The sequence below is a fragment of the Montipora capricornis genome, chromosome 11, assembly GCF_036669925.1.
Source record: "Montipora capricornis isolate CH-2021 chromosome 11, ASM3666992v2, whole genome shotgun sequence".
NCBI classification, from domain to species: domain Eukaryota; kingdom Metazoa; phylum Cnidaria; class Anthozoa; order Scleractinia; family Acroporidae; genus Montipora; species Montipora capricornis.
The window spans coordinates 34,921,790-34,948,662 of NC_090893.1; the positions used below are offsets into that span (position 1 = coordinate 34,921,790).

Genomic DNA, 26,873 nt, shown 5'->3' on the forward strand with positions numbered 1-26,873 from the left:
TTTAGTTTGGAAGATCATTTTATTGAGTGTAATAGAGGGAAGTCTATTGTTACACTTCTTTTGGCTTGAAACTGAGATCTCGGTTTGAGCAACCACATTTTCATCACTGTTTTGAATTAACCCTAAACACAACTTCAAGTAAACTCAATAAATTTAGAGATGACGATTCCTTGCAATGGTCACCCTTGGCCTTGGTCCCAGCAGATACTGCAATGTTGGAACAGGCTTCATCCTGGGTGACACATCACCTGCCTACAGATAACATAGCGAGATTAAAATTAAAACCAGTTACCCTATTTCAGATTAATAAGAACTAAATGTTCAACATTTCCGGGCAATTTTCTGACTTAGCACCCTATTTTTTGGCGAATGTGCGTTTTGACCGTAAAGTCATTTTGGGCTAAATAAAAGATCAAAGTAACGATGATCTCAACGGCAACGCCACAAAACAAAGATCTGATTGGTTGAACAATGAGAAATAATCGTACTGCACCCAGTGAAGTACATTTCTTTGACGTAGCCTGCAAAACAACAACATGAATTTCCCAATTTGAGATTTTGTTGACAACGCAAGCCAACAATAGTGAATCTTTCATTCACTATCTTTCGCCCAAAACCGTTCGGATTAATCCACTTACGAATTACTTTGCCCTTTATCTACACTTTGAACGAGAAAAATACTAAAAGGGGCATTGTCACTCCTTTTGATGAGAATCATTGCAAATAAAAGCTATCGCTCGCTTTTCTTTTAGAACAATTTGTTAGTGCACTGAATTCAATTTTTGTCATCTAGTTGAAAAAAAGGCCAACATTTCAATCGGGAAGTGATATATTCCAATTATCAAAAAAATTTCGTATGAATAGACTTTCCACGCGAAAATCATGTCATATTCATACGTAAGGCAGGGTAAAATTCAAATGGCTTATAACAAATGTGATTTCTTATGAATCAAGTACAAAGTTTAGTTTACCAACCAGTAATGACCTAAAAACAGCAAAACTGCTGTGACAGTGCCCTTTGAAGATACACAACGTTCTATTTTGAAGTGACGTTTTCGTTGCAGTAGCCTTGGTCGTAGATGTTTCGCGGCAAGATTTTATCCTTAACCAGAAGTCTCGACCTTCAATTTAATGCGGCCTATCAGATGACAGTATTTGTTTTTCGGTCAAACCTGGCGAAAAATGCACACCTTGGTCATTGCCACGATTTGCATTTAGCATGAGCAATCCCTGGTGAGTCTTTCTTGACTTAGGACCAATCAGAGGCCTTGTGGTCATTCGGCGCAATTTGACTGGATATTATTTAGCGCGACTTGTATTTTCAATTAAGGGAGTTTTTTTTTTACAGATAGGCCAAAACCAAGGGACTACTTTTAAAGGGATTCAATTTCACTCCCTCATATGATTGGAGCCTGTGTCGTAAGTGACTGGAAAATACCAATATCACTGAAGAACTTCACTTTAGCTGGTGGCTACCAGTCCAAGAGATAACTCTGACTTATATACTTTAAACAAATATTGTTACCTCCATTTTACCCAACAGTGATTCCCTGGTGCTGAGGACTTTACATTTCGTTCCAAACTCAGTGATTTGGCAGTCCCAAGGCAAGGATTCAAAACTGATGAAAGTGCACTTTCGTCCTGTGGCACACAGCAATTCGCGACCCTGAGCCATAAATCGTGGGTTGCCTGGTAGGCCAACTATAACAGTGCCAGGCTTAACGTAATCCTTCAGAGCTCGGAAATAAATCGGATGGTCATTTGCTGGAAGCATAAACACCACTATGTCAATATCTTGCAAAGCATCTCTTTCACTTTTTGTGATTAGTGAAGGCTTAGAGGAGATGCGAGAAGGTGTTTCAGTCGATGGAAAAGTAACCTCGATGTTCCACTGTTGCGCTACATCGTTGTCCAAGCAAAGAACTCGAACGCTTGTCCCTTCCCTTGAAGATGCAATTCCAGCTAAGACATGCGCCCCGGCGTCACTTCCACATATAAGCAGCTTAGGAGTGGGTGGGGTGTTTCTGCCCTGCTGTTAAGACAGGAACTTATGCTGTAATCTCACAAGACATCCATAATTGAACTACTTTATAGAATTGCACAAATGCAAATGACAAAAGGAGCCTTATTTTGAAACTGTGTTACGTCACTTTTTGCTTCAACAGGCCGGAAAAGAAACTTAAGGCCACCGATAGCGCTTCGCTATGATGGCCGCCACTGATCTACTTTTTTGGCTCCTCGCGCAACTTTTGGGTGACGATCAAATAGAATACCTGCGCAGGACGGGTAAAGTCCACCTGATCCCAAAATATTTTTCTCCTTTAAAAAGTTATCCTTGCAACTGATCGAAGCGCATTGAACCTTTTATTTCTCTTTTTACGAAATGTTGACTTTTCACAAGCGTCAAAACTTAAACAAGACACTAAGAACCATTTGTTTCTAGACCAAGTCAGAAGAGGCACTGGTCTACGCCTGATTTGACGTCACGAACTGATTTGCATTGCATTAAGTCTTTGTAAAAATGGTACAAAGTAGTTTGTGACGTCAAATCGAGAATAGACTTATGCCCCTTCTGAATAGGCCATTTCCGAGTTCATGTCTGCCTCCTCTTCAAAGCGAGTCTAAGTGCGAAGTCTTGTGATGGTAATTAGTTCTACTTTACATATGAATAAAAACTAATTTTCATAACAAAAACTTCGCACCTAGACTCGCTTTGAAGAGGAGGCAGACATGAACTCGGAAATGGCTTATTGGTCATAAAACAAATAGTTAAGTTTTGAAGCTTATGAAAAAGTCATCATTTGGTAAAGAAGAAAAAAACAGGTGTAATGTGTTTCGAAAAGGGGTAAAGGGGAATTTATCGAAAAAATGTTTTTGGGTTAGTTGCACTGCTAATGAGTGATTTTGTCAAAAAGGAAAAATCGTTTTGTCTTCCAAGATTGGAACCGATTGTGTAGCATCTCAGATCGGAAAATGAACATCATTACATCCATGCATGCGTGAAAGACATACCGGATTGCTTCATTTGCAAGAGGGGAGGGGAGGCTACATCGCCGGCAAATAGTTTATGAGAATATTTGCCGCACCTGCACTAGTCCTGTTGTTAGGCATACGAGAAATTCTTCCAAATATTAATGTTTGGAAATTGACAATCTACAAATAAATAATTATAGATTTACATCGTTCGAAACAGTACCAAACAGATGACAAAAACGTACAAAGAACTTGAAAAAACCCCAAGTTGTTCCCGCACCCGCGAGTCCAGTTGTTCCACCAATGAGACCAGTTGTTGCAGTACTTATGACACCAGTGGCCCCTGCACTCTGACACAGAGCAAATAGACTCCCAGAAGCGACATATCCACCAAAGAACGAAGACTGCACAGCCGCTGCCGCCGATCCAGCAGCAACGCCTGATGCTGTGAACCCAGCAGCACCCAATGCAGCTGTTGCTATAGCCGGAGCAGCTATTACACCTACAGCAGCAGCTCCAACGCCTGCAAGTCCAGTAATTGTCAGCGTCTTTGCAAAAGACCATTTTCCTCCTCCTCCTCCTTCTCCTTCTCCTTCTCCTCCTCCTCCTCCTCCTCCTCGTCCTCCTCCTCCTCGTCCTCCTCCTCTTCTTCCTCCTGGTTGAAAACACAAAACAAAACTGAGTAACTGGGTGTTAAGGAATCTCAACCACAGGTCTTTCCGCGCGTCAGCGCCATTCTAAGTCTTACGGAAATTCGACATCTAAGTTTTCAATGCGAAAACAGTGCAAATCTTCTGTATCCTCGAATAAAAACAGTTTTTGATACCTATGTTTCGTTTACCTTTTTCTCTAAAACCTTTGATATTTTGGTCGCCAAAAATGACACAAGCAAGTTAATAACACGAATTTGAGTTTTTTGACAGTTAAGCTGACGTATGGGAAGTTGCCATGGCAACATGAATAAATATAAACAGCCTTTTAAAATCGGTTTTGTTTATTTGCAGAAAATCTGGTCGTTAAATGTTCTTTATAATTTGCATGCAACAAGCTTGTAACGATGCTCACAAGTTGACACTATTTTAACATAATAATTTGACAGAGAGATCTTAATTCTCCCTTGTGGAAGGTTCACTGGAATATATAGAATTTCCTCTGTTAAAGTTCAATTTCTTTTCAATACGCCAGTTACTTATTCCTAAACTATTTTCGCGCCAAATTTCGTTAAATTCTAACGAATGGTTCTCGAGAAGTAGGCGTATTTCCGAGAAAGCTATTCCGCATTCAATCGCATTTTTTAAACTTACAACGCATGCGCTGCATATAACTGGGTTCTTTCGACAACAAAGAAAAATCTGCGAATTGCGGAGTTCTTTGCATCGCTACCTTTTCTTAACATACATTCCTCATAAAAGACTAAAACCATCAAAACACTTTGTTCAATTATGCGGAAAAATAGTACAGAGAGCATTGAGCAACTAAAATGATTGCTTTGTTGAAGTCATGTTTATGTTTTTGCAATCCTTGCACGCGCTCTGCATTGCCTTAGAAAAAAGCGCGCGCGAAAACTGTGTTCGGTCACCTTAAACATGTAAAGTATTGCGTCCGAAGTAATTTTAGTTACCTTTGGTGCAAGTGCACGAGAAAACCATGGTATGTTTAGTAAACAACAAAGAGTATCTCGCAACCATATGCCTTTGCGCATGTCTTTTACACTTAAGTGTGCCTAACCCGTCTCATCTATTTCTTCTTTGCCCCTACAACAAACATCTCGCTGTTCATATCTCGATGTTTCACGCATTATTAGAAGTAAAGTTACCTAAAACATAAAACTATAAAAGTTAGAGATAACAAGTTAAACCGACGTTTCGGAGTAGACATCACTCCATTATCAAGGTAAAAATGTTCTATGATGCTAAAATTACAGTATTAAAAACGATTGACGCTAAGAATTAACATAATAAGCACGTGCGAAATTGGCTATAAGAATACTTTAGCACGAATGGAATCCGATTGCACATTGAGGCTAGGCTTAAGTGTTCTTATAAATAACATTTCAAACACTAAGCAATCAAATTTGTTTTTACATTTTTTGAGCACCTCAAAGCGTTTAAGCAGGTCCCGAGGGATCGACCCGTGTGCGTTCTTATAGTGTCTGGCAATAGCCGAGGACTGTTGCTTATGTCCCTTTACACGATTGTGTAAATGTCCGCGTGTGTAGCCTACATAACCTTCATCACAAAGGTCACATTGAAATTTATATACAACACACTGCTGATTTATGATCGGCGGCTTTGCCTCTTTCACTTTCAGTTCCTGTTCAATTTTTCTGCTGGTAAATACAGGCTGGATGGTTTTGTTTACTTTCAGGCTCAAATCCTTAAGTTGTTTTTTTTACAAATTCTGCTGAGTTTTGGTCTTTAAATGGCAAGACTACTCGAACCATGTTATCCGTCTCTTGGGCTGTTGATAAAGGTCGCGGTTGGTCGCAGACCTTTGAGTCAACAAAGCGTTTGATAGTGGAATTTACGAGTTGTTTCGGGTACTTTAGGCGTGAGAAAACTGACTTCAGACGGTCACATTCGTCTGAGAAGTGTGACCAAGAAGAAGATAAACGGTGTGCTCGATCGAGCATAGTTCTCAGCAAGCCATTCTTGTACCGATTGTCAACATTGCTCTGAAAATGCAGAAGGAGACCTGAATTCGTGGGTTTTACGTAGACCTTTGTCTCTATCCGGGGAGATCGATTCAGTAACTGAGTTCCCAGAAATGGCAACATACCATTGCTTTCAGTTTCCATGGTGAATTTTACGGATGAATGTGCAAGGTTTAATCCGTAAAATTCACCATGGAAACTGAAAGCAATGGTATGTTGCCATTTCTGGGAACTCAGTTACTGAATCGATCTCCCCGGATAGAGACAAAGGTCTACGTAAAACCCACGAATTCAGGTCTCCTTCTGCATTTTCAGAGCAATGTTGACAATCGGTACAAGAATGGCTTGCTGAGAACTATGCTCGATCGAGCACACCGTTTATCTTCTTCTTGGTCACACTTCTCAGACGAATGTGACCGTCTGAAGTCAGTTTTCTCACGCCTAAAGTACCCGAAACAACTCGTAAATTCCACTATCAAACGCTTTGTTGACTCAAAGGTCTGCGACCAACCGCGACCTTTATCAACAGCCCAAGAGACGGATAACATGGTTCGAGTAGTCTTGCCATTTAAAGACCAAAACTCAGCAGAATTTGTAAAAAAAACAACTTAAGGATTTGAGCCTGAAAGTAAACAAAACCATCCAGCCTGTATTTACCAGCAGAAAAATTGAACAGGAACTGAAAGTGAAAGAGGCAAAGCCGCCGATCATAAATCAGCAGTGTGTTGTATATAAATTTCAATGTGACCTTTGTGATGAAGGTTATGTAGGCTACACACGCGGACATTTACACAATCGTGTAAAGGGACATAAGCAACAGTCCTCGGCTATTGCCAGACACTATAAGAACGCACACGGGTCGATCCCTCGGGACCTGCTTAAACGCTTTGAGGTGCTCAAAAAATGTAAAAACAAATTTGATTGCTTAGTGTTTGAAATGTTATTTATAAGAACACTTAAGCCTAGCCTCAATGTGCAATCGGATTCCATTCGTGCTAAAGTATTCTTATAGCCAATTTCGCACGTGCTTATTATGTTAATTCTTAGCGTCAATCGTTTTTAATACTGTAATTTTAGCATCATAGAACATTTTTACCTTGATAATGGAGTGATGTCTACTCCGAAACGTCGGTTTAACTTGTTATCTCTCACTTTTATAGTTTTATGTTTTAAGAAATCTCTTTTAATACGAAAGTTACCTAAAGTTAGCAAAACCAGCTGTCCTTCTGGTCCTCAACAAAGTTGAGAGAGGTATGGGTATGGGTTTATTCTCGATCTGACATAATCATTACGTTCAAGTTTACCAAATGTTTTTACATCGGAAAGCAGTTTGTGACGCCAAACCATGAAGGAACCTTTGCCTCTCTAACCTCGATCTTAGGTCAAAATGGAAACACATTTAAGCCAAGTTTCGAGTTAAAAAAGGTAATATTAACCATTTTATTGCAGTGAATCAAGCTGGGCAGAGTTGCTTTTCTAATTGAAAAGACTACAAATCAAAGAACAACAAATCACATCAAAATATTGGTACTTGCTAAGAAGGGAAGATCATAGTGCTCAATTGAAAACATGTCAGACCACACACAGCATCAAGGCCGCATTCGAACACAGGCCATAATGATAAAAAGGTGAGTGCTTTCACCACAGCACACATGGAGACATCTACCTGAGTAGCGTGAAAAGGTTTGAGTTTAGGTGCACGTAAATAACTATGCTGAGCATGATGGTCATAATGATTATTATAAATAAATTTTCAAAAACATAGCCTATCCCAGAAATTGCGAGTAAAATAATTCTCCTGCATATATAGCTGTGGAAATCAGAATAGAGAGCATTTAAATATTTTGTGGCATTTGACAAGACTTCCTATGGCATAATTTACTAATTTCCGCACGACGCCGCATAATTCGCACTGAGAGCATAATAGGAGACAATAAAAAAGCTGAGACTTTGTAATAGTTTGTTTCTTAAAGCTTTAAAACGCCACACTTCAATGCAAGTTTAACTCTCAAAGCGACCAAAACGGCCTCCAATCAATTGTAACGTGACAGGACCTGAAGGGCTTTGTAGCCTGCCTTAAATAAGTTTTTACAATTCTACCCGAGTGGTATGGTATTTATGAAAGTCGTCTATTGGTGCAGAACAAAAATAATAGAAGGAAGAAGATCCCAACAGAAGAGCTAAAGTTGGGGGTTATACTGTATGCTAAGCTAATTAAGGCTAAAATGTTCTTCAACATTTAATAAATAGTCCACTGTAGAGACATGATCCCTTGTGTTTGACTTTACCAACAACAAATATTTATTTATAAAAAAATTAATTAAGAGTGCAGTCTGCCTATTGTTTGTCTGTGTGCAAAACGACTTTTTACCAGTGCAGAAGATACGTTCAACCCTAGAACCAATAATATCAGCTACAAATAAGCAAAGAAAAATCGCATAATTTGCCGCATAAATCAGTCATGCAATGCCGCATAATTAATTTCTTTTATCGTACTTTATCAGATGCCCTGTTTCATTACCAATAAACGGTAACGATGTTAACATCGATGACGATGACCATGACGACCATGATTGCTACTATTATCATTATTATTATCATCACCATTTGCAGATGGATCGTTATCTCCAGGCTTAACATCACATTCTTCATCTTCTTTTTCCTCTTCTGCTTCTATTTCTCCTTCTTCCTGTAAAAGTATAATAAATCATTGGTTCAGCTGACTTCTGCATATATCAGCAATTCCTTTACTGTCGTGACTGATTGTTCATTGGTGGACTAGAGTGTGGCGTTGTCCTGCATTTGAAGAGTGCTTCTCGACTAGAGGCCTTTGCGCGTGTTGTTGTAGTTTTCTTGCATTAATTAGGAAACATATAAAATTATGTCTTTGGCAAGCCTAAAAGCAGAGCTCTAGATAGACACATTAAAAATACTCTCTCTTTAAATGAACTAAGATGCTATAAATGGTAACAATAATAGCAATAATACACAACTACAACAATAATAACAACAAGAACACCATCAACAATAATGATGATAACAGTAACAATTAAGGACTGAATGAATGACAATGGCCAACAGTTACTTTTTAATTTTCATGGTCAACGTTTATATTAAGGGCCTTAAAAGGTTATCAATCATAAAAAATATATATATGTGAATGACTACGTACATGAAGCAAAAAATTGTGAATTAGGGTTAGGGTTAGGGTTTTAGGGTTAGGGTTATGTGAATTTGACTTGACAATAACTACGTACATGAAACATAAAAAGAACCAAACAATGACTGCAGAACTGCATTAACCTGGGCCCCAGAGGGGCGGCGAAAACGGGGAAGTCCAAGGACAACATGGAGAAGGACAGTGGAGAGAGAAAGAGGAAAGCGGGATGGAAGAACTGGAGTGAGGTACAAATGGCAGCGGCTGACAGAGATGGTTGGCAGGATTGTGTTGAGGCCTTATATGCCACATGGCACGAAGAAGATAGGTAACAGGTAAGGTAAGATGAAACATAAAATTGTGTTTAGACAACAGTAATGAAATTAGTATCACTGTGAAAGAATGTTTTTATAATCTTGAGTGATAACTGTTTCAAGTCATGTTCCTAAAGGCCGTATTGTATAGCCCAAAATAAAACCTATATTCATATGGTGTTCTTCAGTAGTATTGATGAGTACTACTCAACAACTCAGTATTTAATGCTGTTTTTTTTTTCATAAAAAGAAAGAAACACATAGGCATACTGTAAATTGAAAGTAAAAAAGTAAGTTTTCTTTCTATATTTGAGATGCTATAAGTTCCAGGCCAATATTACTTTAAAAATATAATGACTATAAATATTACACAAACTGCGGTTATAAACATAACGAGACAACGCGTCGTTGTAAAACTTTTTATGAACTTGACGTTTCGTATGCTCCAACATCTTCAGAAGTTTTTTTAACGGTTTTAACGGTTTTAACGGTTACCTAAAGTACAATTGAATTTAAACATGAAGACTAATACCAAATAAGGAAAGTAATGACAATGTAAAAATATAAATGAACATAAACAGACCTAGTTAAATCTGCTTGAAAAAATAAAATGGCTAGTAGGGAAGAAGTTTCCCACTGCCAACATTTTCATTAAGCGCTCGTTTTACGCGAATCAACAAGGTTTCCTTAATTTTACAATGTATATCACACTGTCCAAACCTTGTTGATTCGCGTTTATAACCGCAGTTTGTTTGTTATTTTTACTCAAGTTGAAATGGCCGAAGAATAAGAGTGTCTATAATGACTATAATTTATAATTTTTTTTTCAATAGTGTCATCCTTAACAACACTACACTAATTACTGTTTTGCCAGTATGGCAATCCCAGTCGGAAAATGGTAACCCATAGATGCGAAAAATTTTGGTTTTTTAGCCATGTCCGTACGTACGTACGTCCACCCCTCCATGTATGCCAATGTGACCAGTATCATACCAGTTTACAGCATACATCTTTGATATTGGACATCCATGTTTTGATCAATTGACACCTGTCAAAACAAGGTATCCGCTGACCAGTACCACGTGACCATATCGCGGGCTCAAGCTTAAAGCTCACCGAGGTCAGCTGTTTGTTTGGAAGTTGACCGCTGACCAGATACTAGTTTTCGATTGGATTGCAGGCTCATGTCAGGTTAACTCACCTTAACATAAACAAAAAACCCTAAATAACAATGACCACAACCAGGTTTTCCGAGCCTGCGAGACTGAGCACCCCCAGCAAACCATTGTTTTAACGAAAACCACTGGTCAGAACCTGGTTCTGGTCATTGCTGTCTAAGGTCTGAGCACCCCCAGCCAACCATTGTTTTAAAGAAAACCGCTGGTCAGTAACCTGGTTCTGGCCATTGCTTTTCTAAGGTCTTCGCGCGCTTTCTGTGCCTCAACGCGGATACACGGCCATACTACATCAACTATAGTTCTTACACAGTCAACGCTTTTCAAGTTCAGGTAGAAAACGGTTTGGAAAATGTTTTCTTTCTGCATTTTTCGCTGGTTTAAATCCAGTTTGACATATCATGATATCTGTTGTTCACACTGGTGGCTACGCAGTTATTCAAGTCAAGCATCGGCGGGATGTAAAGTTAAAGCTGTTTTTTTTTTAGTTGACCACTGAAAGGGTACTGGTTTCCGATTGGATTGCAGGCTCGACTCAGGTTAACTCATCTAAACATAAACGAGGCTTCATTTTTCGCGCGCTTTCTGTCGCTCGACGCGGCTACAAGGCCATACTACATCAATTATAGAGCGTTTTCACTCACGTGACTATTTTATCCAATCTGTCACTGTTGCTTAGCAACCGTTACTGTCCGCCATGTTGGTGTTCCATCACTGAAGGTATATATAGAGCTTTTAGTGATTTATCAATACAAGAATTATATATTTTTACAGTTTTCTCTCGAAATTTGACAATTCTCAGCATGGTTCTTTGTCTAATTGTTGTCTGCAGTAACAAGACCGGGAAAAAGTCTAAAAATGACACAGAAAAGGCAATAAAATACTATCGCGTCCCTCGCATCACCAACCAAGGTGAGTTTGTCGAAGACCTTGAGCTCAACCAGAAGTAGACTCTGGATTTCTGCCATCAGTCGAGCCAATCTAACAGAAGCGTAGCTTGAAAGCGATCGTGTGTGCAGTGTCTGGTGAACCGGCAAAAGATTGGAATCGTTTTGACATCGATTGGGTGCCCACGCAAAAAGTAGGCCATTCGAAACAACAAGATGATGTCAATGTGGAGAGAGATGAGCGACGTAAACGTCGACAAGAAAGAATTGAAAAAGAAATAGCAGCAAAGCTACAGAAAATATCTGAGCCTGAGGTCAAACTATGTTAATTAGTTATTTAAAGCAGCAACCTGAAACATCAAAACGCGGCAATTCGAAACCTTTTATTTTCACTAACCCTGGAGGCATTAAGAATAAATAACTAGGGAGCTCCGCTTTTAGGCTTGGCTCAATCTATATTTCATTTTCATTTTTTTTTCCGCGTTGGTAAAAGTCTTGCCTGTCACTCCCCTGCTAAGTGGTGTCTGTGCATAGAGTCTTCTGTGCGTATTTTGTTGGTTTGATGGGGTTGGGGTAACGTGTAGATTTCTCTAGTGCACACTGGAGAACATTTAATTAACTTGCAATGGCGTCAAAAGTCAGTGTAATGCGAATGGCGTTTAGTGCATCTTTAAACAAACCCTTTTTTGTATCACCCAACTAGTGGACTAATGCAAATCCTGCATTTTAATTGCCTACGCTACTAGATGACTATTAGTAATCGTCCTCGAGTAGCGAAAAGCGTAGCGCCTTTTTTTTTGTTTTATTCCAAAATAAACATTTCTTCAACTTGGACTTGCTAACTTTATTGTTGCCTTTTCTGTCCGACTAGTTGGTTGATACTAAAACAATTAGACCCTTCGCCCTAAAGGTCCAACGATCAGTAGCCCATACGGCTTCGCCTCATGGGATATTAACCCGTATTGAGGGCTACGCAGCTAATTGTTAAGTGAAGCTCAAGAATGGAACGTCAATTGGATAAACAAGACAGGCGGTGAAAAATAAATATCTGGAATCTTAAAAGTGACGAGTAATGGACTTTGACAACAATCTTTCGCCCGTCAAGCCGAAATCAAAGTGAGCTGTATTTCTAATATTTTGCCAAGGTGGTGTTATGTACAACACTGAAACCAAATGGAAATTTCTCTGGTAACTTATGGGTTCAACAAAGACAGAGAAGGAATCGAACACCTTAAGTGGATCTATTTGACTGAATGTATTTAATTGTACTCAACTCTGCACAGTCTTCCGGTAACAATTGGAAATTTCACTAATTCTTGTTAACCTTCAATGGCGTCGAAAGTCATTGTAACGCGAATGGCGTTTTAGTGGATCTTTAAACAAAATATACCCTCATGGAGCTCAAGAATGGAACGTCAATTGGATGAACAAGACAGGCGGTGAAAAATAAATATCTGGAATCTTTAAAGCGACGAGTAATGGTCTTTAACAACAAATTTCATTTTTCGTCGTTGGGTATCAAGTGAGCTTTGTTTCTAACATTTTACTAACTTGGTATTATAAAAAATTGTACAACACTAAGTTGTCGCATCTAAGTTGTCTGGCAATTTACATTTATTTTGTTCTCAACTCTCTAAAGGTAAAAAAAATTGGAAATGTGACCGTGAAGAATTATTTGAATAAAAGGTTGTTGTCTCTTTTGTGCTTCATTATTTACGGTCAAAGTTCTTTCGAAAAGGGTTTGATGTGAACTGTTAAAAAATAATTTAATTACTGCGTTGATAAACCCAGTCGGAATCTGCGTTTCATTTCTCAGTATTTTTTTTTGTGTCATGGAAAGTCTTGCCTGTCACTTCCCTGCTTAGTGGTGTGTTTGTGCATAGAGTCTTCTGTGCGTATTTTTTTAGGTTTGAGGGGGCTGGGGTAATGCGTAGATTTCTCTCGTGCACACAGAAGAACATTTAATTAACATGCAAATTACGTCGTCGAAAGTCACTGTAACGCGGAATGGCGTTTTAGTGGATCTTTAAACAAAATATACCCTCATGGAGCTCAAGAATGGAACATCAATTGGATGAAAAAGACAGGTCTTCGACAACAATTTCATTTTTCGCCGTTGGATATCAAGTGAGCTTTGTTATATACAACACCGAAATCAATTTTTTTATGGATTTAACAAACACTCAAGGAATCGAACGCCTTGAATGCATCACAGTGTTTTCATCTAAGTCTCATCTAAGTTGTCTGGTAATTTGCATTTATTTTGTACTCAACTCTGCAAAGGGAAAAAAAATTATTGGAAATGTGACAGTGAAGAATTATTTGAATGACAGCTTGTTGTCTCTTTTGTGCTTCATTATTTACGGTCAAGGTTCTTTCGAAAAGGATTTGATGTTAACTGTCAGAAAATTATTTAATTGCATATGCTTTGTGACACGGATTGTGTGTCTTGTTTGCACGCACGCAATTGAGATAGGAAGGGTTCACGAAAATAAACAGGTCTGTTGGAAGCGTGCTTGAGTTTCAAAAAAATTGTGACGCTGATGAATAATAAAGTAACTGCTATTTCGAAAATGATGGAATTACCTGGTGATAAATAACAACGTCTTGGAGAGTAAAGTGTTGACTTTGCAACAATGGTCAGCCTCAAGAGTTAGGCGATTGTGATCTTTGTGTTGAATTCGCACATTTCTTGTCAAACTTGAAAGAAAAAGAAAACTAACAAAAACACAAACTCGGTCATTTGAAAAAGGCATCATTTGACACAGATGCTTCACTGTTTCGCGAGTTAAAACGCCACAGTAACTTGATCATGGCGCCCGCTGAGTTCGATGTCACTTTCGATTTTGCAATTTACAGTACTTGTGCAGCCAAAAGTACAACAACAAAATTCAACTTAGCAAAAATCTCCCAAAATGTTTTTCGCTGATGGTAACTTTTTATATTCGTGGTTCAAAATTAATGTTGTTTTCATGTCGTAAATTTTGTTACGTATGGCAAAATATTTTATTCTCGATCGACCGTCCTGAAAACTTCCTTCTGCTCTTCCTAAAAACTGTGTATCAATATTTATTTACTTTTGCATTAATATTTTTTTTGCATAAAGCAAGCTAACAAAATCTATACCTTAATTAGTTCGCATTTTTAAGCGTTAAAATAGAATTTCCGGTCCTATGCTTCTGGTACAAAGTGGTATATTTTTTAGATCACCCATCCAGATACTAAACCCCCGGACGGGGAAAAAACTTCAGTGAACTTTTGTATTAAAAAGCTGGGAACTTGAAAATGATGAGCATGTCAGCTTAGAAGCCAATGTTTTTCGATTCCCTTTTATTTTCTTCAATCTTTCTGGGTTTAGTACTTTGCTAGTAACCACATGTCTTCTCAGGGGGCTATTTACCTAAGACTTCTACCATGGCACTACAATGATATACAATACCAAAACAATATCGTGTACTATTAGAGCTACATATTACACAAAGACAACTTGAATCTCCTGGAAGACAGTTGACAATATGGAAAAAAGCGCTGTGTTACTGCACTACCACACGTAAGCAATCCGTGCCTATTTTTTTCTAAAGATAACAGGAATTTTTTCTTTCTGACAAATGATTTATAGGCTGGTAGCCAGGTCATTAACCTCAGAAAAAGATCTGTTTCGTCGTATGAAGGTGTGAGCCAAAGGGCCTCTGCTGGCACGACTTTTGGGTGACCCCTTAAATGGTCTTAATGACCCCTGACTTGAAAAAATTGCCTGGAATGCTGCAGTTCAATACCACCCAACTCAGTCCCTTCTGTTGTTGAGTAACACGCACCCCAGGCAACCCAGTGTACGCTCATAGAGCGTCTAGTTAAGCAATAGAGGATTTATTTTCCGTGTTTCCATAGCCCCCATCTCATCTAAACATGAGGGGGAGGTTGGAGAATTCGAGACAGTCATGTAAACCCAAGACGCAGCTGAGGGTTTGCATAACTTTCGAGAATTCTCCCAACTCCCAACGTCTGCCCGAGAAACACGTGGCTACGTCACCAATTGATATGCCGTATGTTGACAAAACTAACTGGGTCATTAATTTATCTTCTAGGTCCTTTGACGATGCCAAGATAGCCCTGCTGAAGAAAGGACTGAACTTGGCCGTAACTCCTGCATACATCCCTGCCACGAAGATTATCGCCAAGGTCGAATCAGCCACCAGACAACTCGACGCTGAACAAGCAGACTCTGTCAGGAGAGCTGTTAACAATATCCTTCAACAGGCAGAACCACCAGAGCCCAATATCACGAAGGAATCGAAGACGCCCTTAAAGGCTTAAAAGAGGACGAGTCCAACAAGGTGCTCCCAGCGGACAAAGAGTGCGCTAGCGTAGTCATGGATACCGACACCTATCACACTGAGATATCTCCCCTCATCGAGAAGGGACCGTACCCGCTGCTCAACAAAGACCCGACAGACCGTCTGACCCGAAAATTGTCCGAAAAGCTACTAACCTTGAAGCGAAGCGGATATCTATCAGAGGCCATTTACAACAAAATCAGACCTGGACACAAACAGCCGCCTAGAATCTACGGTTTACCAAAGATTCACAAGGCCGATGTACCCTTAAGACCTATTTCATCATGCGTTAACACCTTCGCATATTTATCTGCTTACTTAGCTAACATCTTATCTCCTTTAATTATTGTTTTTACAATATTGTTCCAGTTTTTACTATATTGTATGAGGTAGATCAGATGCCTTTCCAAGACTCTTTTGAATTTAGAGATTTTAAAAGGTTTAATAGTGACTTGTTTAAAATGGCGTTGGATGTTGTGGAAAGCAAAGCAAAGCATTTGACACTGTTAACCATTCAATACTATTGTCTAAACTACCTTTTTATGGTATTTCAAATTCTGATATTATTCGGTTTAAATCTTATTTGAACAAGAGGAAACAAAGAGTGTCTGTGAATGGGGTTATGTCTGACACCATTTCTATCTTAACTGGTGTTCCTCAGGGCTCAAACCTTGGACCATTGCTATTTTTAATATATATCAATGACTTTATCCAAGCTTCCAATTTTTTCACTATGAGACTTTTTGCTGGTGATACCTCTCTAACAGCCTCTGATAAAAATGTAGACAAACTTTTGCTGCAAGTTAATGCAGAACTTATAAATATCTATGACTGGTTATGTGCTAATAAGTTAACTTTAAACCTGAAGAAAACAAAATATCTTATTTTCCAACCGCGTCAAAAAATAAATTACAACTTACTTCCTCCATTAACATTAGCAGGTCAATGTCTTGAACAAGTCACATGTCTGAAATTTTTAGGTATCTGTATCGATGATCACTTATCCTGGCATGATCATACATGGCTTCTGATAGGATGCGGAAAAAAATTAAAGATTACGCGGAAATTTTTGGCCATATTATGCGGAAACATGCGTTGATTATGCGGAAATTTAAACAAGTTATAAAACTAATAATTAGGCCCGTCCAATGTATTTACATGCTTACGGTAAATCCGTAATCGAAATTGCAACCAATACAATCGCATTTGTGACTGAATTTTTGCCCTTTGTGATTAAAATACATGAGGAGTCACCAATTTGCGACCAGCTTTCACCGTTGAAATAAAAGGGTTAGCAGTTGGGATTTTGCCGCAACTTTTGGTAAAATAAATAAAGGGATAAAAAATTATTTTGTTTCTTGTCATGAATTTTGTTTCAATTTGAAGATAATGGAGCAAAATTGTAATACCTTTGGAGCACGATCCATTCCCTCGATCATTGACTTAGTTTCTTATCAGTCACGTCATTAGCTGAAATGTAACTGTTTCTCGTCCAATGGAAAGCATTGTAGAAACAAAAACTAGTGTCCAGGCTCATTGGCGAAAAAAAGCGCGGAAACTGCTTACGATCTTTCATCTTGCGAACGAAATGGTGTGTTTTCTTCAATGTTCAGGAAAATAAGCGTTTCAAAACAGTCATTTTCTTCGGCTTTTATGTTTTGAGGATGTTAAGGAGCTGCTTTATCACTAATATCGGGTATTTCTTCTGTTTTTGCGGAAAATATCGGAATTATGCAGAAGATGTGGATTTCAGTGAATTATGCGGATCCTCATCGCCGCATCCTGTCAGATGCCATGATCATATAACATATATTTGTGATAAAATTAGCAAGTGTATTAATATTATGATTAAGGTAAAGCGTTATTTAGGTAATCAATGTTTGACTAGTATTCATTATTCTCTTACTTACCCTTATTTTATATAATTATGGTTGCATACTGTGGAGTAATAATTATGAAAACCCATTACTGCAGCTTATAAGACTCCAAAACAAAGCGCGCCGCTGTACAAACCGCGCTACAGAGTCTAGTAAATCTTTAATTCCATAGTTTCTCCGTTTTGTTATTGACACAATTATTTGGTAGTAGGACTTCGTGTCGTACAACTCACTAATCTTGCTTGATTACTCCCTGAATTGCACTCCACTCAGTCCTATTACCATTACTTATTACAAACAATTATTATCATTTCAAATGAGATTTGATAGGAATCTTCTTTTAGTAATGGTAATAGGAATGAGTGGAGTCCAATTCAGTCTGTAATCTTACGAGTGGTTAACAAAATCGGACTACTCACTGCAGTGCATAAACTACCCCGATTCGTCTAAACGGACGATCCATGTGAGTGAAAGACTTTCCTGGCAATGGATTTTGTGTTTTAACTCCGCGGCTCTAGCGTAGAAAAGTTTGTTTTCGATCTAAAGCATAACTGGTGCAATGACCTTTACGAAAACATTTTTGTCGTTTATTCACGTAGCCGTTTCTTTGTACATCTTTTTTGCAATTCCATCGCTTTTTGCGTTCGATAGAACGCAGTTCAAATGCAGACCGAATGCAGACTTTTTGGGACAACCCGTGCATCGATCTTGAGACTCCAAATTGTGCCCACCACAGATTACAGCACGGAGAAACACAAATGACATCATCTCCAAGCATGTGCGCATCATAGCAAAGCACGTGCATGCAAGATGATTTTGTTTCTCTATCGTCTGTCGGATAGTCAGATAGTCACGATTTTTCAACCTTTCAATGGAAAAGTCCAAATAATACTACCCTACAGTAGGAAAATACCAAACAAATAATACAAAACCAACGACAGCCATGACACAAAACACCGTGTTGGCTTTCAAATGCAAAACCTATGATACATTGTTATTTTTAACGTATGACACCTACTACAACTATTTGTATGTTCTTGTCCATCACGTCTATTGAGAGACCAGTTTATTGAGAGACCAGACAGCCATATAGATCTTGTAAATGCATGTCACTGTATTATGTTTCGATTCGTATTTCAATTTTACTTCCTATTGCGGTCCTCTAAATGTTTGTTTTACATTTTAACGAAGCTCCGCGCGCGCGGAGCACCATAGTTAAGAAAATATGGTAACCCATCGATGCGAGAAATTTTGGTTTTTTAGCCATGACGTCATAGATCGTCCGTCCGTCCACCCCTCCATGTATATGCCAATGTGACGCGAATCACGTAACCATATCACGGGCTCAAGTTTAAAGCTCATCCCAGGAGGCAATACCCCAGTTGACACTCTAGCTAGTTAAAGCAAGGGGGACTTTTGTCTGATTGGTTGATAATTTGCTTGTGCCCAGGCTTTTTTGACACGCGCGCCAACCAAATAACAAACAAAATGGCGGCCGAAGATGTCTTGTTCTATGAGGGTCGTACAGGGGGGGGTTCTGCCGCACGGTTCACGAACAGAAAAAACAACGAATCACGGATCACGGATATCAAAATTTCAGTTTCCCGAATCACGGAAATAAACAAGTAAGATACTCCTTTTAATAACCTTCTCTTAGGCAAGAAAGAGTGTAAATTGGAAAAAGCAAAATTGTGAAAGGCTAAGTAAAGGCTGCATATCGTAAATCATCTACCTAAATCACTCTCGTTGGACGACTCTGACCATTCGTCCACTTCGCGTTGTAACTGCCCGAAGAAAAACCAAATCGTCTAAAGAATCTTCCTCGTCATTGTCCGCAATAGGATATTCAGCATCTGAGTCAGTGTCATACTCTTCCTCCTCTTCTACCTCGGTTTCCTCTACTAGTTGATGATCTTCAATGGCCTCGTGCGATGGAGAAGGCGTAACAGTTGTAACAGTCGCAGCAGAAGTAACAGTCTCCTCTTCGATAGTGTTAAGACTGAATGAGACTTTATCTTTAGGATAGTCGGATGCTCGGTACATGTTTAACGGCAATGTACCGGCCTTCAACATGGTGGTCTCTTGCCTCACACTTCTCTGTCGTGCAGCCTTCCCATTATTTGTCGCCCATTCAATCATGAGGTCTTTTTCCTGCCTATTCAACTCCCTTCTTGCGTTAAGATGCTCCAGCTTCGGAATGGCATTTAGTGGAGTGCTCTGGCGTAACACGGGATAATAGGATTTATCGTGCGTGAAGTAGTAGGCACTCCAGGGTACTACACGCTTAATGCTTTCGTATACGGTATTTGCCAGATTCCGTGCTTACTGCAAAAGGGTGGGAAATTGGTCCTTGAAATGACCGACTGCGTGGAGGTTTTCAACCTGAACTGTAAGACAGGAGTACAGATCAATGGCGAAGCTTGGATTGTGTTCTTTAACTAACGCCTCCAGATCTTTCAGTCCATTTAAGATCATGTTCACCGAACGCTTTGTCTGATTAGAAATAGTTCCTTGAGAACCGCTTGGTTTACTTGTGCTGGTATCGTTGACATCGTTGCTATGCGACAACGCTTTTTCTGTTATTGTTTCCAAGTAACTGTCAAGTTCTTCCAGAAGCTCGATTGCTTGTGGTAGGAACGTTTTGGTACAGTTTGATGTTTCATATGAACAGAAAAGGCTTTATAAAGGAGTGCAAGATGGCTTAGATACTTTACAATGCCTTTTATCGAGGTAATTAACTTCACAGAGCCCGTTTGAGCATCGGTGATAAATATGTTCTTCTCGTGCTCCACATGCACATTTGCCCATAAGCTGCGCAAATGTTGCTTGGGCTCCCTTTCCATTTGAATTACCTTCCTTTCCTGTCTCAGCAATGACTACGGCCTCCTCAGCACAGATCTTCGTCTTTATTTGCAAGCTTCCAATGTCCACATAAACTATACCAGCAAGATACGAGGCCACGTGTGCGCTTTCACTGCATTCTACTGTTGCGTTTTGTACGATCACGGTTTCCTCGAGTGTTGACATTGCAATACTTAAGATTCCACCTGGGTAGCCCTTGTGAGACAGATAAAGGATGTTATTGTTACGGCGCATAGACACTGCTTCTGTGCGAGAGGCTGCGTATTTTGTTAAAACTGTAACAATGCCTTTAACTACCACTCCATCCATCTCTAATGTAATGGAATAAATAACCTTGTCCACATCGCTGGCACAAATGATGATACTATCGCTTGCCTTAGCAATTCTGGATGGCTTGATCTTTCGAGAAAGTTGAACTTTAGTCAAATCACTTTTGGTTTCTGCATATCTTCTTTCTAAATTTTTTAGATGCACAGAGAGTCGCTCTCGAAGCACCTGAACTGTTCCGAGTGTGTCAAGTCCTCGCTTCTGCAACTCAGAAGTGAGCTCTACCTTTTTGAGATTCTTTAGCTGTAGTGTTGGCTTCTTTGCAATGGAAAATAGTTGTATTCCTGTGGGAGAGCTTACATACGCTATTCCATCGCAGTAAGCGAGCGATTTAGCTGCACCATGGCATTCTCCGACAACCTTGACATCTGCTGGGACATGAAGCCTCAATACTAGAAGTCTAGTGAGGTTCTTCAATGGAGCATAGTCCAGAACAAGACGTTTCCCATGCTCGCCGGGGCATAATACACTCGACCCTCATCGACCTCATCGTACTAGACGTACTTTTCCCTGCCATGTCTCGGAAGTTTCGATGTTGCGAATCACTGTCTTTGACCTCCCGTGACATGGGAGAAAATAGGAGTCGACATCCGATCCATGATAGGCATGCAAAGCACGTGACTTTGCACAATGGATTACTTTACGATATATTATGTGACGTCTTGTCACATTTGATGTTTTCAGTCTAAGAAATCTTCCGGAGAACTTGGATCTCAAAAAATCACGCAGAATAGAGTAGTAAAATCACGAATATCGGTTAATAATTCAAGTTCTTCACGAGTCACGCAAGACGTTCAGGTCACGGATCACGAAGAATAATTTATAAAATTCACGTTTCACGGAAAATAAAATCAGCTAATCACGCGTCTCGAAAATACCCCTGTACGACCCTCTTCTATTGCTTGTTCCAGGGATTTCTTATAGCAACAGCATCGTTTACACCTTTTTTTCTTTGGGAATAGCGGTATTTCAGTGGTAAAATTTCTTCACAGTCTTTCGCTCTAGCGAAATTTTCTTGCAATTTTAGTCCGTGGCTTCATGCACATAGATAGATTGAAGTGGCAGTTCAGCCTAGGCCGCGGTGTCAGTTGAAGTCTGCTAAGGTAAGATGAGTTCGCTATTCCTTTCGTTTTGTGTATAATCTCAAGCTAACATACGCAACCACAGCCTATAAAATGTTCTTTTCAAAATTAATGTGTTTTACTTTCCTTCTTGTCAACAGAAAAAACCCAGCTTACAAGAAATGCCAGCGTTGTTAACGTCCTCTTCTTCACCAGTTCCTAAATTTTAATCACTAGTTTCAACTAGCAACTTGTGTGGAGGTTTTACTATAACGCCATGGATTGAAATCAGGGGTTAGATAATAGGGGATCTGTTGGAAGCTGCACAGTAGATAGTTGATGAAGGTTCATGCGAGCTATTGCTATTTCCTATTTTTCTGTGTCTTTAAACTTCGATTGTTTTTCAGGGAAAATTTCCTCTTTTTGTGCTCATGGCTGGAGAAAAATGTTGTAAGCTTGTGCTTCATGTTGACCAAACAATTATTTTGAATCTCGCAATGATGACTATAATTATGCATTTCCATTTAAATACTGCTATTTTGTTCCTACTTTTAGGCTAAAAAAACCCGATTTTCTTCTTCTTATTTTTTGTTACCCTTTTATCCACTTGACACCCTGTAAATAGCAATTTGTTGAAACCCCGTATACATTATGTGGAGGGAAACGCATGCATGCCAAAACACTATAATTTATACAGATAAACTTCTATTTCACATTAATTTAATTTAACTCTGAACTACCAAATATTTATCACTTGCTTTGTGCTAACAAGTCAACTTGAAATTTAAATAAAACTCAATATTTTATCTCTTTATGAATTATCAAATCCGCTTATTCCATCTAAATTTATTACCGCTTAATTACTGGCTTGAGCATCTAGACCTTCTTTTTTTTTATAAATGTGAATCAGGGATTATTCAGTTAAACTTAGAAAATTATGTTAAGTACTGTAACAGTAAATCATGCCATGGTTCCTCTGGACTTTATCTAACAACGGCTCATTTTAGAACTTCACTTTTTAGGGATTCGTTTTTTATCAGACTTTCCAATATTTGGAATGCTATTCCTGGTGTTATCAAAGCAGAAACTACTTTGTCTTTTTTTAAAGCTAAGCTTAAGTCTTTCTATTTTGTCAGGCTATCATTACCACACTTTTAAGTGTTGCAAAGTTAATAGTTTCTCTGTTTGCTCTTGTTGATTTTAGTACCTTTTTCCCATATATATTTTTTCATCTTGGGCTGGGTTGGGTGTTCTAGTTTTGAGGGGTTGGGTTTTGGGGTGTAAATACCTTGTAGGGGACTTCTACCTTGTAGGTATTTTATTTAAACCCACCTTAGGGTGAATCTTTAAATAAATACACTGTAAATAAATAAATTCCAGCCTCATCAGAAAGTAAATTCATCTTACTTTAATAGCTGGTCAATGCCTTGAACAAGTTTCAATCTTAAGATATTTGGGTATGTCACTATGTGAATTGACCATCACCTTTCCTGGCATCCTCATATACATTTGATTTGTGACAAGTGTATTAGCATTATGTCAGTCAACATTGCCTAATTTAGCCCTTTGACACCCAAACCGACCTAAACCGGCCAGACTTAGTATTTTTCTCTGTCAAACGCCAGACTGGTTTACTCGTCAATGCCCAACCCCCGGGTGTCAATGGGCTAATCAATATCTATCATTCGCTAATTTACCCATATTCACTAAATAACTGCATATCTACATGTATCTTCATACTAGATTCTGCAAAATCTTAAAAAGACATAACGCAGGTGGTCGGTTGGGACTGGTTAGTGCAGTAGTTTCACTTTAAAAGCATTGTTATCATCAAGGCTGAGTACCTCACGGGGGAATTTATATGCAACGAGTGAACAGTCAAATGTGACCTGTGTTTTAGACCCGCTGTTCCCCTACAAGATTATATTACCCCACATTACCTTTCCTTAGGTATATTGAAATTTCACGAGAGTTATTGTTTAAATGTACACATTGGTTTCTAAGCAATGTAAAATAATATTCAACTCAGGATGCATCTTTGCAGCATTTATTCCTTCCTTCCTAATGCTATAACCGGTATAAAACAATTCTGCTCATCTGTTTTTGGAAAATACTTTTGGAATGACCTTCCTCTTTCTCTTTGAAACAGTATATCTAAAACCCTGTTTTAAAAAACATCTTTTTAATACTATTTTGCCTAATACTGATTTCCTTACTCACTGGTATGTACACCTGTATTTGCTTATTTATCAGACAGTCTAAATATTGCAACTGAATGGATATCCTGTTCAATGGATTGAGTACAACCGGTACATTTAAGTTAAGAACATAATAATCATTCCTTGCCTGAGATCGTTGTTCACTTGAATGTATTCACATTATTGATTGCAATCACAAATGTTTTACCTGGTTATGTCATAATTATTATTTTAATGAAGCATTTCACACAATTTTAAGGTATGATGACTTCCAAAACAGTCAACTTGTACTTTCTTTCTTGTAAATAACATAACAAAATTTGTAGAAACTACCTTTAATGTTGAAATAATAATTTATGGCCAACCTGTGTAAATTGTGTAAATGGAGAGAGAGAGGTAATAATATTGTTATAGTTCTTTGTCACACTTAGTTATTAACTTAAACACATAAACCAAATTGGCTAACTCAATGTTGTACCCAATTCAAATCTCTTGGGGATAAGATTCTTTGTGTATTGTATTGTATTTGCATTATAACGTAGCATTCACATTCAAATGATATGGAAATACCTGGAACATTTGTAATAACTTTTACTTTTTAAGCCTCCAAAAGTTGTCTGTCCTCTGACTTTTTAAACTGTACATAGGAATTCATATGTCAAGGTTTGGACTGCAAATCTCAAAAGGATCCTTTTGGAGTGCCTAGATCTCTCTTGGCTCAGGTAGTACAATTAAACTGCTACATAATTATATAATTTTTAATAAGAGAATAATTACAGGAAAGTGCTTCTTGTACTTGTTAGTGACTGAGTTGCAAAGTGCAATGCCCATTTTTAAAGTTTGTTCACCCCTGTGCACTTCACTAAAAATACTGCATTTGCAAAACAGGGTTTGAAAACCAGATGAAATTCTCTTAGCAACAATGCTAACTTTACACCTAAGTTAGTCCCCTCTTAAAAATTTAAATTTCTATCTCGAAACTGCAAACAAACGGTTGTGTGACAATGTGATCCACAAAATGTCACGCCATCACTGATATGTAGAAGCAAATATGTCTGCTTAGATGGCTCTGCTTCGAACATTATTTTGACCAACGGGTGCACTATTTAAATTTCTTTCAATTTCACCAAATTATTAAGGTAGTCCTTGAAAATCTTTTGACCAAGCCGATCCCCATATCACGATTTAGGTATTGAGTTATAAACAGAAATGCAGAGGCATTCAAGTTTTTAAGTGCAATCTAATTCCACTCCCGAGCTGTCGTATTGACAAGAAATGACAAAAAAAGTTAACAGAAGAATCCACAAAATAATCATTTGGCCTGAATTAAATTTAAGGTTTGTAGGACTTGGTGAGGCCATAATACTAATATTTTCAAAATGATATCCGACCAACGGAACTTTGTCTGGCTAGGGCGCATTGGGAGTGCACCATGAAACGTTACCAGATTTGGCCAACAAGTAGTATACTAACAGAGGCATTCCCCGTTAACGGGAATTCCCATATCACGAAGCGAGACAAAAGTCTCAGGGGTATAACCACAAATTTCCACTTGAGGTAAAACAAAAACTAAATTTATTAATCAAAACATTCATCTCACCTAACAACAAAAATCATGGGTTTTAAACGACAACTGTACCCATCAAATGGAAGGACTAGTTGATTTAAGTGTTGTACTCGAGTTAAACGAAGAAATGATGCAAAAGAAAAAGGTGAGATATTCTTGTTGAACAACAGTATGGAATATAAAACGGCAGGTATATTTTGCAGGTTGCAGGTTGCAGGTTGAAATTTACCGTGACTGTTACATGAATAGCTAACCTTAGGCCTAATTAGGCCTAAAAACGTTTCTTTAGGCCTCCTTAGGCCTAAAAAAGTTTCTTTAGGCCTAAGGTTACCTATTCATGTAACAGTCACGGTAAATTTCAACCTGTAACCTGCAAAATATACCAGCCGAATATAAAATGACAACAACACCATATCTTTATCTCCACAAAACGAAGCAAACAAGAACCTAAAATAGGAACTCGAGGAATCAACGATGAGTTGCACTTACCAACACAGTGATATTTATTTAGTTGGACATTAACTACGATCTGAAGCAGACCCTTGGACAGCACAAAAATGGATCGAAAGTGTGCTCGCCAAATACTCGTTGCAGACAAACCGACACCTCGACACAAAAAGACTTTCATCGACCGCAAAACTTTGATAATCGATGTCACACAAGATTTTTTGTCTTAACCTTGAGTTGCTTTTCGCGGTAATATAAGGCTGTTCCTCTTCATCATAACAAAAACGTGAAGCGAGGCTAGCGACGAAAAATCGCTGTGACTCGTGTACAGTATGTTGCCTAGTATCCGATCGGTACCAGTATACGACTTAGCTCTTTCGGCTAAGGAAGGAAAATTATAGTACTAGTTTTAAACTGAAGTGGTCGGATACTGGGCAACATAGCCCGATAAATTTGAATTTATTCGGAACGTCATCAAACAAAACTGAAATCATCTCCCACTAAAAACGCGATAAAGGGCCTTGAGAGTCCTATAAAAGTAATCGATTTAGTTTGAACAGGAAATATGTCCCTTACTTTTTCAGATGATGCCTGGCTTTGGTTACAAGTTTCGTCTTGTCTCTTGTCTGCCATCCTCGTAAGAACTTTGCACTTAAGTGTTTACGACAGTGTTTACATGTATATCAACGCGCAGTCTGTATTAGGCAACACCGCTGATACGTACGGAGGGCTGGACCGTCTTTCCGCGATGACAAAAATTTAGTAAATACTCACCCGATTCTCGCGACTCCTGTGGGTGACACCCGCTGAAAATGCACCGTAGTACGCGGGTATCACTATAGTATGTTCCCCACAATTCAATACGAACCTAACCGAAGCGAATGGTAAAATTTCTAAGCGAAAAATGAAAATTACAACGGCATTTAAGCCTAAAATGTGTAAACAATCATACTTAAATCAATTTAACGCAAATTCCAATCCCTTGTTACGCTTTAAAGACTATAACGGCTCCGTGAAGTGAATTTTGGAATGTCATAACAT

General features: G+C 38.6%; 1 protein-coding gene across 2 annotated transcripts; it reads right to left on the reverse strand.

Annotated features, from left to right (window-relative positions):
• LOC138024345 (uncharacterized) lies at positions 1-26,600 on the reverse strand. 2 transcript variants are annotated; one of them, XM_068871512.1, is made up of 5 exons: positions 26,409-26,600; positions 8,231-8,315; positions 3,219-3,628; positions 1,526-2,029; positions 1-252 (listed from the first exon to the last, which is right to left on the reverse strand). In XM_068871512.1, the coding sequence occupies exons 1-5, from the start codon at positions 26,463-26,465 to the stop codon at positions 154-156; spliced, it is 1,155 nt and encodes a 384-aa protein (XP_068727613.1). In that variant the 5' UTR covers positions 26,466-26,600; the 3' UTR covers positions 1-153. The 2 variants fall into 2 exon arrangements, with proteins under 2 accessions (XP_068727613.1, XP_068727612.1); XM_068871511.1 differs by having other exon boundaries at positions 1,526-2,032.
• Positions 26,601-26,873: the final 273 nt, after the last annotated feature.

Bases quoted from the DNA above. Each gene is read 5' to 3' on its own strand.
- LOC138024345 (XM_068871511.1), bottom strand. From the start codon at position 26,465: ATGGCAGACAAGAGACAAGACGAAACTTGTAACCAAAGCCAGGCATCA. The intron at 2,033-3,218 runs GTACGTTTTTGT...CTGTCTTAACAG, and splicing joins GGGGTTTTTTCAAGTTCTTT to CAGGGCAGAAACACCCCACC. The intron at 253-1,525 runs GTAACAATATTT...TGTTATCTGTAG, and splicing joins CACTGTTGGGTAAAATGGAG to GCAGGTGATGTGTCACCCAG.